Source organism: Mus musculus, chromosome 17 (genome assembly GCF_000001635.26).
Source record: "Mus musculus strain C57BL/6J chromosome 17, GRCm38.p6 C57BL/6J".
NCBI lineage: Eukaryota > Metazoa > Chordata > Mammalia > Rodentia > Muridae > Mus > Mus musculus.
This window is the reverse complement of record NC_000083.6, coordinates 30,920,143-30,932,792: the sequence shown is the minus strand read 5'-3', so window position 1 is coordinate 30,932,792 and position 12,650 is coordinate 30,920,143. Positions and strand designations below refer to the sequence as shown.

The following is a 12,650-nucleotide window of genomic DNA, read 5'->3' as shown; positions in this document are numbered from 1 at the left end:
CAGAAAATAATATAAAGGCCAGATGTCACCTTAAATCTCAGCCATAGTGAAAGGACCAGCAGTTTCAACTAGGAAGACTACATGAACCCTCACTGCATAGCCCCCACAGAGTCCCTACCATCCCTCCTCAGACCTTACCTCATTGTTGACAAAGCAGTACAGGATAGCCACCATCAAGCCCTGGAAACAAGAGGCATGTTAACAGGAAGGGAGCCCAAAGGAAGCAACTGGACAACCAGCCTCTGATACCCGTCTCCTCAGACAGGGCATCCCAGGCAGGCTTGAAGATAGATAAGGGTGGGTTGTTTTCTTTTTAATCTTCCAAAATAAATTTTGTGTGTGTGTGTGTGTGTGTGTGTGTCTGTCCATCTTTGAGTCTGTGTGTGTACTTGCATACATGAGCATATATGTGTATGTGCATGAATTTGTGTGTGTACGTGTGTGTGTGTGTGTGTGTGTGTGTGTGTATGTTTATATCCACCTCGTGTGTGTAGGACCCCTTGGAGGCCAGGGCATCTTATCCCCTGAAGCTGGAGTAACAGGCAATTATATATGAACACAGGGATGCTGGGAACCAAGCCTGAGTCCTCTGCAAGAGCATCAAATACTCTAAAAAACTGCTGAGCCATCTCTCCAGTAACAGTTGCATCATCTAATGCTAGTGAAGAGGACCAATTCCCTGTTTTGAACCTGTGTGAGGCCTGTGTGGTACACTACCTCTTCTGACTTAAGACATTCTTCCTAGAAGGAGGGAGGACATTCATAAGGCCCAGGAAGATCCTGGGACTTACAAAACTCAGGAAGTTCAGAAAGATACAAGGCCCCTCCACTGGGTTATATGAGCAGTCAGCAGTTGCAGAGAGGAGACTCTGCTCCGCGGAGCTGCCTAGAGATTGTGCAGGGAGATCTGGGGCTGCATCTTCCATGAGTTATCAGCCATGGTGGGGTGGACTTTTCAATGATGGAGCTGTCTTTGAGCCTCCCATGATCCCGTATCCAACCCCAAGAAGCTCATTGGTTCAACTGGACTTCAGTTGTACCATTTCTTTGGTTGGCTGTCAGTACTCTATCTGGGGTGAATAGATGTCTGTCTGTTCATGTCTCCCTAGGAAAAGCCACATGACACCCTGGAAATCTTGTTTTAACATCTCTGGGCTTCAGTTTCCAGTTATGTCAAGTGGGGGCAATCTCTCAACTGTGAGTCCTGGGAGAATTAAATGCATTGTGTGCATCAATTGCCTGGCAGGACGCTAGTGGGTGGCCCTTTCTTTCTCTAGACTCCCAGACACCCAGGTCCACACCTAGGAGGTCTTCGTGTCTTATGGACGTCCAGAGAAGACTGATTAATATGTCCAAATACCTGGGGACACTCTCTGGCTCTGCTCCAACTGTGTGACTCGGGGCCAGGCTTGCTTTCCCAGGTCTCCGTCTGCACCATGCAGGCTGGTGCCCACCCCTCCCTTACTTTGGGACATCCCAGGCAAGTGGCCCCAGGTTTGGGTCACCTGGAAGGAAGTGAAGGAGAGTTCTGTGAACAGCTTGATGAAGCGTAGGGTTCCTCGGGCGTGTTCGTCCATCACAAAGGCAAAGATGACTTCATGTGTCCCCAGAAGGGGGATGAGAGTCAGAGTGGACTTGGCAAGCCTGGAGAGAGGGTGAGACCACCGGGGTCATTCTGCGTGTGTGCACAGACTGACTGTTCTTTCCTGTCTGTGTCTATACCTCCTCTCTCTGTTTCTGCTGAGTCATGAACACGCTTCATTGAAATACCCTGAACTGGCTGCTGGGGGTGCGGGGGATGGGGGCAGAGGTCAAGACTTCAAAGGTCCAGGGGCTGCTAAGAATAGAGTGAGGGGAAAGGTTAGGGGTTATAAACCAGGCCTGGGTGGAAAAGAGCATTTTGCAGGGTTCCAAACAGAGCACCCCAGTTTCTCTCTGTGCCAGAAGGGAAGGCCGAGGGCGCCCCTGTAGCCTTGGTTAATGTACCTGCATTTGATGTCAGTCTTGCACATGAGATTAGCCTTCAGTTTGGAGACCACTATGCAGATGACACGGATGAAGATAAGAAAGTTGACCTGCAGAACACATGAGTGGAGGGGGGAGGGTTCGGAGCTCTCAGTCTCTCTCCCAGCCATTAGTCTGGTCACAGTCCAGGTCCACCAGCTTCCGCTCCAACCCCCCAATCCTGTCACTTACGCCGATAGCAAAGAGAATGGGCAATCGGATGATGAGCCAGTAGTTCATATTGGAGTTCCTAGTCCAGCAGCTGGAGAGGAAGAGAGGGGCACACAAGGCAGCCAGCTGGAATCACAGAGCCCTCAGGGGCTAGGACAGGACAAGGCACATGTGCACGAGGCCAAGCAAAGCACTACACGAAGCCGCAGATCCATGAAGAGCCCTGCAAAGGCAGTCCACGCCCCGCCCCCTACCCAAATCCTCAATACATGGCCACTCACAGAGCCACCCATGCCTTCCCCCCATCTTTACGGACCTCTGCAAACAGCCACATGCACGCCCAGCTTCATATACAGAACAACAGGATATTAACTCCGATGTTCATAAAACCCATCAGGGAGGCACCATGGACTACGAAGGCCAGAAATATTGATCATCCTACCATGCCATGACAGGTTCAGGGAGTGGACATTAGAGACTGACTCATACGCTAAACTCCTGCTGACCCCACGGATCCTCCTTGACAGGCAATAAACGTATGCTCCAGGGTTCAAGACTCTCAGAACTGAGCAGCATGAGACCCTAGCGCATCACTCTCCTGCAGCAGGACGCTCACTCACCCCTCGTCCTCATAGAGATACTTGACAATCCCCCATGGGATAACGAACAGCAGCGGAACTCCTAGAAGAAGGAGGGAAGACAGAGAGGAGATCGGAGCTGGCAGGTCCGAGCTGCTGCCACAGTGACCAGGTCCTCTCCACACCCCAGACCCCTCGTGCCCCAAGTCTCTGTCCCTTCCTGGCCCTAAAACAGGGTGGCTGAATGCTGGGGAGAATGGAGGATCAGGATTTCACAGTCACACTCCACATCCTTCGTACTGACTTCTTTGTGGTCCAGACCCTCCATGTATCAGGCCCTCTACCAGGATTTGCCTCCAAAGTCTTGGCTGTGAGACCTCAAGATAGACCCTCAAGTAGCATAGGATCTGTACAACATTATGGGAAGGGGACCAAGAAACTCTGATGCTCCGTCCTCCCTGTCTTCAGCCCATCTGTCTACCTCAGTCCACTCCTTCAGGACCCACAAGCTCCTTTGAGTGTCTGTTCCTTCCCCCATGCAACTGTCCTGGGCCTAGAAAACAGACATGCCCCCATCCCGGTTGCACAGAAGCCTACCCAGTCAACAGACACAGTGGTTATGCTTCCCAGTGAGCACTGGGGTTTAGATAAGCATTGGTGTGATACTTGTAGATGTTGGAGTCTTCAGAAGATAGGGACTGGGGACAGTCCTTTCCAAAGGAGATTTGGGGACCCTAGCCCATCCAGTCTCTCATTTTTGCTTCTGGCATGAAGTGAGCGATTTTCTCATCTCTATGCACCCCATCACCACAACATGGCACCCCCACAAGAGGACCAAAGTAATGGGTCTGTCTAATCTTTGGCATAACCTGCAGAATGGTGATCTTGCACATAAACCTTTTCTCTTTATGATAACCATGCCCCGGGTGTTTTGTGATAGCAACGCAAAAGTGACTAATATAGCTTATAGATAGCCACTTGGGTGCTTCCCAGGGATTAAGACCTCTTGGCATTTGAAATTTTGTGGTTGTTGATGAGACAGGATCTCAAGTAGCCCAAACTGGCCTAAAACTTGCTGTGAAATCAAAGGTGGCCTCGAAACTTCTGATCTTTCTCCATCTACTTCTTAAGAGCTAGGATTATAGAGTTCTCTAGTTTCTCTTGCTCTCTGTCTCTGTCTCTGTTTCTGTCTCTGTCTCTCTCTCTTCACTAAGTTGGGGGAGTGAAGGAAGGGGCAGTTGTCATACCAAGTGTTGTCTTTGACAGCCAACAGAGAGGTCCTAGAGTACAGAATTGAGGACTCCTGCCCACAGCTTCATGAGTGAAATAGATCCCCTAGCTAAGCCCTGGATGACAGCAACTCTAACAGACAGCTCCAGCTGGACATTCTGAGTCAGGGATGCGCAGCTATGTTGAACTCAAGAGTATTGAGCCCAGGAACTGTGAGTTAGAAGTTTGATGCTCTTAGTTCAAAGGTCATTGTTATACAGGAATGGAAACACAATCCAGCTGGTTTCTAAGGTCCATAGAGTAGAGCAGGAGCCTTGTTCATCCCAGAGCTTGGTCTGTGCTGGTAACTGGCAGGTGGGCTGATCTCCCTCTCATGGCAGATGAGGCCACAGATCAGGAGGAAAGGACTGTAACTCCAGCCACCCTCAATGACTTTCTGCATCAATATTCTCATTACCTGCCTCTTACCTATGCCTTTCTCAAGTGGGTCATGCGGGTGTATGAAGTAGGACACAGTGTGCATATTAAGGTGTATGCGTGTGTGTGTGTGTGTGTGTGTGTGTGTGTGTGTGTGTGTGTGTGTGTGTTGGAGGGCTCACACACATGCATATGTGGCGTTGGGACATTCTCCCAGGTATACATTTCCAGTCACCATCTATCTTCAGTATCCTTAAGTCCCCAGGTCCCACACAGTCATAGCTGCTGAACAACTGGTGTGTCTGGATCACTGCACTAGCTCATGATTCACAGAGGCAGGGGGTTCAACAGTGCACAGCTGGCCCACACCCATCAGATCTCCATGCAGTCCCATTTACTCAGTTTACTATTACTATTGTTTAAAAGTTTTACTACATTTATTGTGTGCATGCGTGCATGTGTGTGTGTGTGTGTGTGTGTGTGTGTGTGTGCACGCGCGCGCGCGTGTGTCCCTGTCTATGTTTGAGGGTAAGTGTACAAAAGTGACCATGGCCATGCATGTGAGGGCCAGAGGACGATCTCAGGTGATTCCTAAGGATCTGCTATCTTGTATTTTTGAGTCACGGTCTCCCACTGGAACCTGGGGTTTACTAATTAGGTTAAACTGATTGGCCAGGAAGTCCTGAGCATCCTTCTGTCTCCCCAGCATCTTTCACAGCTTCTTTGTGGGAGTTCTGAGGACTTGAACTCCCATCCTCATGACTGGGTACTAAGTATGTTCATCAAGGGAGCTATCTCTCCCCATTCTGTTTATTTTTACACAGACCAGCCATTCCAACACCCATGATGTTTTATAACTAGGTCTTCATGGAACTGAACAGATAATGGGGAGACCTAGGAGGGGGGTGGGGCATAGTGTAGACCCTGCCCCATAGAGTATGCCCAGTAGGGATGGAATAAATATATCAACAAGAAAAGGGAAGCTCTCTAGACAAGAACACACAATTTCTTAGGCCACTCATGTACAGGAACTTCCAGCTGTGTGTCCTGCTTCAGCAGTTGTTCTTTCTCTCTGAGACCTCACTCCAGTATGAGAGAGCTTGCTCACACCGCTAGCTACCCCTGGTGAGCTTCATCCATTCGTTAACATCTGGTAAACAAGGTAAAGAAACAGGAGCATAGCCCAACCAGCGGCCAAGATGACATAATCCTTGCAGGCTGCATTTCATCAGTTCAGCTGCACAGCTGCTTTGCAGCATCCTGACTTGGGCAGGTCTCTGTGACTCTTGTCTTCCCTCGGACCCTTCTTCTCTCTACCTCACTTCCCCCCCAAAAAAGATGTTCTGGTTGGGAAAGAAGCCCCCAAGGGTTCTGAGCCCTGAGCAAGGATAGGCAAGAAAGACCTGGCACCCTTCCCCATCTCCTTTGAGAACTCCAGAGCATCCTCTGTTTCCACTGACCCCTACCAACTCCCTGCTTTTCTGTACACATCCCTTTGGTTGGTCCTGCCCTTGGGTTGCTATGGTGACAGATACAAACAGCACTGATGTTATTTCCCAGAATGGACAGACACTATTTGTCCCCCACACAGAGGAAGCCCTTCCCTGAGTTCCTTAATGGTCTGTCCCTGGACCCACCCCCAGGGAGCATCAGGACTCACTCTCCAGATGCCCCACCTGATGGGGTTGCCTGGCAGGATAGAGAGGGTTAGGAAGGAAGGAAAGATCTAGTAGAATGGGCTGGGTCTTGGAGGAAGAGGAAGGACAGGGACCATCAGGGATCTCTGTATGCTGAAATCAGGGCCACTTTTATCTGTATAGAGATCTAAGTCTCTCAGCAGAATCAGCAGCGGACTGAGTGGGAAAGCAGAAGCTAAGACCTGCATTTGACAAGTAGACGACAAGGCCCAGAGCCAGGAAGCTAGGAGCCTCTTGTGACCCAATACCTACCCACTGATCCCTCTAGGAGGGGTTGCCCTCATCTGTCTCCTCATCCCAACCAAATTGCAACCCTCCCCATCCTCCATGAGACCCCCATACATCGAGAGGTAGAAAAACAACCAGAAATGTTCCAGCCAAAAAAAGACCTGATGGTTCTCAGTAGACTTTTTTGGCTAGAACCTTTCCAGCTGGGCTCCAGGCACATCCACAGTTCACCTTTTTCTTTGTCGGCCACCCCTCCCAGCTTGGCTCACCCCAGAGTCCTTTGCTTCATCATCACAATGGTATCCTATGTTAGCCCGTACCCTGTTCACTTGCATACCCCTTGCCCACTGTGAGGCCCAGGATGTAGCATCTCCCACAGGACCTCTGATTGCCCTGCACTGGGTATGAAGTACTCTCCAGTAGGACCTCAGGAGAAGAGGTATGTGAGGACAGTGTCCTGACTTCTAGTGGTGTGGTGGGGCTGGGGGTGATATTTGGCCATATGAGAATGGCATTTACTAAGAAAAATGTAGATGCCATATATTACATATATAATATAAACATATGATATATGATATGAGATTATGGTATATGATATGTGGTATATGGTGTATGATATATATATACACACACACATAAACATGTGTATATATATGTATATATATGTATATATATGTATGTGTGTGTATATACATATATATATATACATATATATATGGTAGGGTGGGGTCTTCCAGCCCTTGCTGCAGGTCTCCATGAAGGTTGTAAGGTGAACAACTGTGGGCCTTACCCCAGCCTATGCTCAGATACAGCTTGAAGATGCGCTGCTCCGAGAACACCGAGAAGGCCAGCAGTGTGTATAGATACACGCCTTCCACCAGCAACCAGTAGTAGTTGGCTGCCACGCAGTACTGCATGAGCAGGAACACCAGTCGGCAGCCTAGAGAGTCCTAGGGGCAAAGAAAGGTCCCATGGGAACAGTAGCCCTGCCTCTTGCCCCACTTGTCAGTCCTCGATGGCCTGGCCTGGCCACTGTCCTACCATGGTTAACATGGGGTGAAGGAGCTTTCATATGGCCAGGGTCACTACTGGGAACTCTCTCTGCTCTGGGTCATTGAACCCTCTTTCTTTTGAGAAGAAAGCACCTGCTATTGTCCCCATGCTGGGAGGAGAACTGAGCCCTGGAGAAGTCATGGGATGTGTCTGGACTAGTATGCAACCAGTACAAGGTAGAGCTGAGACTCAAACTCAGGTCTGCATCCAGAGAACTCCCCGTATCAGACTGAACTCCCTATGGCAGAGACTCTTACCTGCCCCAGGTGGACTGCCTCCTCCATCAGACTAGGGGCTCCCCACAATGGACTTTCTCTTCCATCAGACTAGGGGCTCCATGTGTTGAACTTCCTCTCCCATAACACTAGGGACTCTCCATGGTAGAGTGTCTTCTCCATCAGACTAGGGGCTTCTTAAGCTGTTCAGTCTCATCAAACTAGGCCTGTCAGGGTAGACGGCCTCTCACATCAGACTAGGGTGTACTCCCATGGTGTATTGCCTTCTCCCATCTAACTAGGACTATCCAAGTTAGACTGCCTCTCTCATCACACTAGGGGCTCCCCATTGTGTACTGCCTCTGCCATCAGACTAGGAGTTTCCCATAACACTAGGGATTCTCCATTATGGACTGCCTCTCCTATCATACAGTGACTCCCTAAGGTCACATCTGGGCTACTTTTGCTTTTTTCCATCTAATGGTTATGTAGTAGACTCTGACCAATGCCCTCCCCTCCCAGGCTCCCCAGGCTGCACCACCCACCTGATAGGAGAGGAGCCCATCCCACTGGTGTTGCTGGGCAGCCGTGCTATACATCCACTTGAGGGCAGCATCTTTGATGAAGACGGACAGTGCTCGGAGGATGAAGGATGCAAACAGGTTCAGGTGGATGTAGTTCCTGGTGCAGTGCAAGTGTCTAAGGGAGAAAACAGAGCCCGTTCCTGGCATGACAGCCAACACTGGCTCTTCAGCCAGTACCAGTTCTCTGGTCAGCCCACATACATACACATCAGGCATGTATCCACCTCTGGGAATATGCTCAAATCTTCCTTCCTCTGAGAATGTCTTTCTTCCTCACAACCTTGAAAATCTCTGATGCCCTGCCCGTCTACGAGGCCCTCAACTTGGTAGTCACGGCTCACTTCCACCCCTTGCTGTGGTGCCATCTTTCATAGTTATGTGTAACCAAAGCAACATATGTGTCAGGATCAGTCTTCCCCTGGGAGAGTTGATTCTTTAGGACAGGATGTTTCTAGACTGTTCTCTGGGGCAGAGTAACTCTAGGCACACAGTGGGAATTCAAAAGGAAATGGGTACAATGTATCCTCTCAGGGAAAAATATGTAGCAGAGCTGAGGAGATGGCTCAGGGGGTGAGAGTTAGCTGTGCAGGCGTGAGGACCTCAGTTCGGATCCCCAGCAGTCCTGTGGAAAAGCAAGCCGGCACACCTGTAACCTCAGCACTGGGGTGGGGCTGGGGCATAGGGAACAGAAGACCACTGGGATGGCTGGTGAGATGGCTCAACCAGTTAAGAGCTTAACCACTGGCTGTTCTTCCACAGGTCCCGAGTTCAATTCCCAGCAACCACATGGTGGCTCATGACCATCTATAAGGCAATCTGATGCCCTCTTCTGGTATTTGGGTGTACATGCAGCAGAATACTCACTCAATCAAAAAAAAAAAAAAAAAAGACCGACTGCTGGGTTTGCTGGCGGCCAGCCCAGCTCTATGTTCAGTGAGAGATCCTGTTCTCAAGCAAATATGGAAAAAGTATGTCGCTCTGAGAGTGACAGAGTGGGACACCTGATGTTTCTCTTCTGCTTCCATGTTTGGTATGCAATCTATGTGAAGAGCACATACGTGTACACACATACACACACACACAACTGTATGGCAAACTGGGAATCCAAGGGTACTTCATTTGATAAAGGCTACCTCCCAAGCAAAAGCCAACATCATTCTTAACGGAGGAACTCGGCGACTTCAAATTCAGCAGCCAAGCAAGGATGTGTCACCGCTACTGACTATTTACAGTCTCACCCTACAACAGGGCCACAGAAGAGGTGAACCAGAGCTGGTTATGGCTTACAGATGAAATCTTCAGAGGAACACCAGAACAATGTCTGGATGAACTATAATGTCTCAAGGGTCCCAGCAGTGGGTTCCCTAACACATTCTAGCAATAAGCAATAAAAAGAAATGGAAGACTTGTTCATAGATTCTATTTGATTTTCAGAAACGATCTCTAACAAGAGGATGGGTAAGGTCATTGTGGACAATATGATAAACTTGGCTCAAAATTGCTAGAGAAGTCTTAAGTTCATGGAAGATACACAGTCACACCACACTCAAGAACAGAGATGCCACTAGCCTATGGTGAATAATGAATTCAAACAGCTGCAATAAAATGTCAACTTTTTTCAGGGTACTGAAAAGATTTACAAAGAATAGCTAAAGGTCAGGGATAGTGTAGGCAGTCAAGTGGCCCTTTCCTATAATCCCAGCACACGGGAGGCAGAGGCAGGGGATCAGGAGTTTGAGGCAAGTCTAGGCTACAAGGCAAGACAGGGTTTCAGCAAAACAACAACGCTCAGCTGGCCATGATGGTACACTCTATAATCCCAGCACTTAGGAAAGTGGAGGCAGGGGAATTAGGAGTTCAAGGCTAGCCTCAGCTATACAGAGTAAGTTCAAGGCTAGCCCAGATTCCATGAGACTCTGTCTCAAAATAATCAACATGCAAAAGGAATCACAACATAGGAGTCTCTGCCTTCAGAGAGCCAGGATGCCTCTGTGTGTAAGTACACATATGTGTGCATGTTCATGTGTGTGAGTGCATGTGCAGAGGCCAGAGGACAACTCGGGGTGTTAATCCTCCCCTCCTGTCCTGTTTGAGACAGAATCTTTTGTCTACCACTCCCCACATCAGGCTGGCCAACCCCTGAGCTTCCTTGGTTACTGCTATCTCTGCTTTCTGTGCCTCTGCAGGAGCACCAGGCCACAAACACATGCCCACAACCATATGTGGCTTTTCATGGGTTCCAGGGATTCGAACCCAGGTTCTCACAGTGAGAATCAAATGTTTAATCCACTGGGCTATCTCTGCGGCCAGAGAGTTAGGATTTATTTTTATTTGTCATTTAAAAAAACATTTTATTACATTAATTGGTTTATTGTATGTGCATATGTGAGTGTGTGTGTGTGTGTGTGTGTGTGTGTGTGTGTGTGTGTGTGTGTGTTTTGGACCACGCATGCCTGAACACTTGTATGCCCACCAGAAGTCTGGGACTAAATTTGGAAGAGTCAGCTCTTTCCTTCACTGTAGATCCCAGGAACAGACTCGGGCCATCGGGCTTGGCAGCAGGAGCCTTTACTAGCTGAGTCAACTTGCTGGTCTGAGGCCTTACATTTCTATTAAATCTTTAGGAGACAAGGTGCTGTGTTCAGGACTAGGGTAGCTAAACAGACCAACAGAAAAGAATTGTAAATGACAGAGACCACCTTACAAATCTGGGGACCCTTGCGGCATCTTCAGTGGAAAAAAATAGTGCCTCTCGATTGATAAAATTAACTTTTGTTATGCAATAGTTCCTATTGATATGCTTTACTTATCAATAAACTTGGTGACTGACCACTTTTGTTTCCTTAAATGTAGAATGCCTGTGAAAAAGGCACCATAGAATGACGAATAAGCATAAATTGTGTCTCATTAACACTTAAAGCTTAGATTAAGAATGCCCACTATTAAGTAGGTTAATATCCAGATAAATGGCTATAACAAGCCAAATAAACACATTTTTAATTTGGGTTTTTTGAGACAGGGTTTCTCTGTGCAGCTCTGGCTGTCCTGGAACTCACTCTGTAGACCAGGCTGGCCTCGAACTCAGAAATCTGCCTGCCTCTGCCTCCCAAGTGCTGGGATTAAAGGCGTGCACCACCACTGCCTGGCATAAACTATTTTTTTAAAAAAGGCAGTGAACAAAGCAACTCATAGACTAAAATATGAAAAGAAAAAACCCAAAACAAACAAAAACGTACTGGGATTATAGGAAAGGGCCAGTTGACTACCTATACTACCCCTGACCTTTAACCTTTGTTTTGACCCACTTAATCTCTCCAAGGGTCAAAGATAAGCAAGCTACAATCATACGGTCTTTTACATGCTTTATAGGTTAGCATTGCTTAATTCTGAAAATGCTAAATGTGGGTGTGGTATGAAGCTCAGGGAACCTTCTTCACTGGGTGGCCAGAGTGCCACTTGGCAGCGGCCACCTGGGAAGCAACCTAACACTAGTTAACCAAACACTGAAGGCCAGGTGGTTGGTTACTGGTGGCATTTTTACATCTGTGGGTACGCCCAAAGGAAATGCACAGGCAAGAATCACAGGAGAGTCCCGTTGTTTTTTAAGCTTTGTGAACAGAGAGAAAAATCCACAAAACACATAAAAAATGGCACTACCTGAATGGCTCTCATGAGAACGTAAAGATGGATTTCCACCCCTGGAAACCACAGCAGGATACAAACACTTAAAAGTATCAGTGGACCACCTGTGTGTTGTTATAGACACTTGGCAAAGGGGCGCAAGGTAACGAGAAAGAGTGGGAATTATGCCCTTAACGAGCAAGAATCAGCTCTTGTGGGGGTGGGGGGTGGGCATGGGGACTAGATGGCTGTCCTTTGCTTTGTTCTGTAGCTTAGGCTAGCCTGAAACTATATATAACCTAGACTGGCCTCCAGCTTGTGACAATCCTCCTGCCATGACCTAGGTGCTGGACTAGAGATGTTTGCCAGCACACCTGGCATGTGCTACTTTGTGATATGGCTAGCCTGGTTAGCAAGCTCTCTGGAGATCCTGTCTTGCGTGGCCTTCTGAAGCTGAATTAGAGGCAAGCCACCATACTCACAGGCATTTATGTGACTGAAACTGGTCTTCACATTGATGTGTCAAGTGCTTTAACTGCTGAGCCGTGTCCCCAGCTCAAAATGCCTTAGTTATGGGCATTTATTTCTATATGTATTTCCTCTTACACTTCTGAATCTCTGAAATCATTCATAATAAAAGAATATCTGATACGATTTGATTGGGAGCTATCTCTGAGATGTGTAGATTTGGTTTGTGGTGCTATCTCGGGAGTGGTGAACACTTTAGGGGACAGAGCCAAATTGAAGGAAGTAAGTCACTGTGCAGGGTGCCTCTGAAGGGTACACTTAATCTTCAGTCTCTCCCCTTCTCTGCCTCCTGGCCGTCAGGAGATGAACAGCTCCCTCTAACAC

At 48.2% G+C, this 12,650-nt stretch overlaps 1 protein-coding gene across 1 annotated transcript in view; it reads right to left on the bottom strand.

Moving 5' to 3' along the window:
* Glp1r (glucagon-like peptide 1 receptor) overlaps positions 1–12,650 on the bottom strand; it is a 34,644-nt gene that overhangs the window by 3,718 nt on the left and 18,276 nt on the right. Inside the window, exons 6-12 of the mRNA NM_021332.2 lie at positions 8,139–8,292; positions 7,116–7,275; positions 2,796–2,856; positions 2,197–2,266; positions 1,987–2,075; positions 1,506–1,644; positions 139–180 (exon numbers count right to left, since the gene is read on the bottom strand). Of these exons, the coding sequence (NP_067307.2) occupies positions 139–180; positions 1,506–1,644; positions 1,987–2,075; positions 2,197–2,266; positions 2,796–2,856; positions 7,116–7,275; positions 8,139–8,292 (715 nt within the window). The remainder of the gene's footprint in view (positions 1–138; positions 181–1,505; positions 1,645–1,986; positions 2,076–2,196; positions 2,267–2,795; positions 2,857–7,115; positions 7,276–8,138; positions 8,293–12,650) is intronic.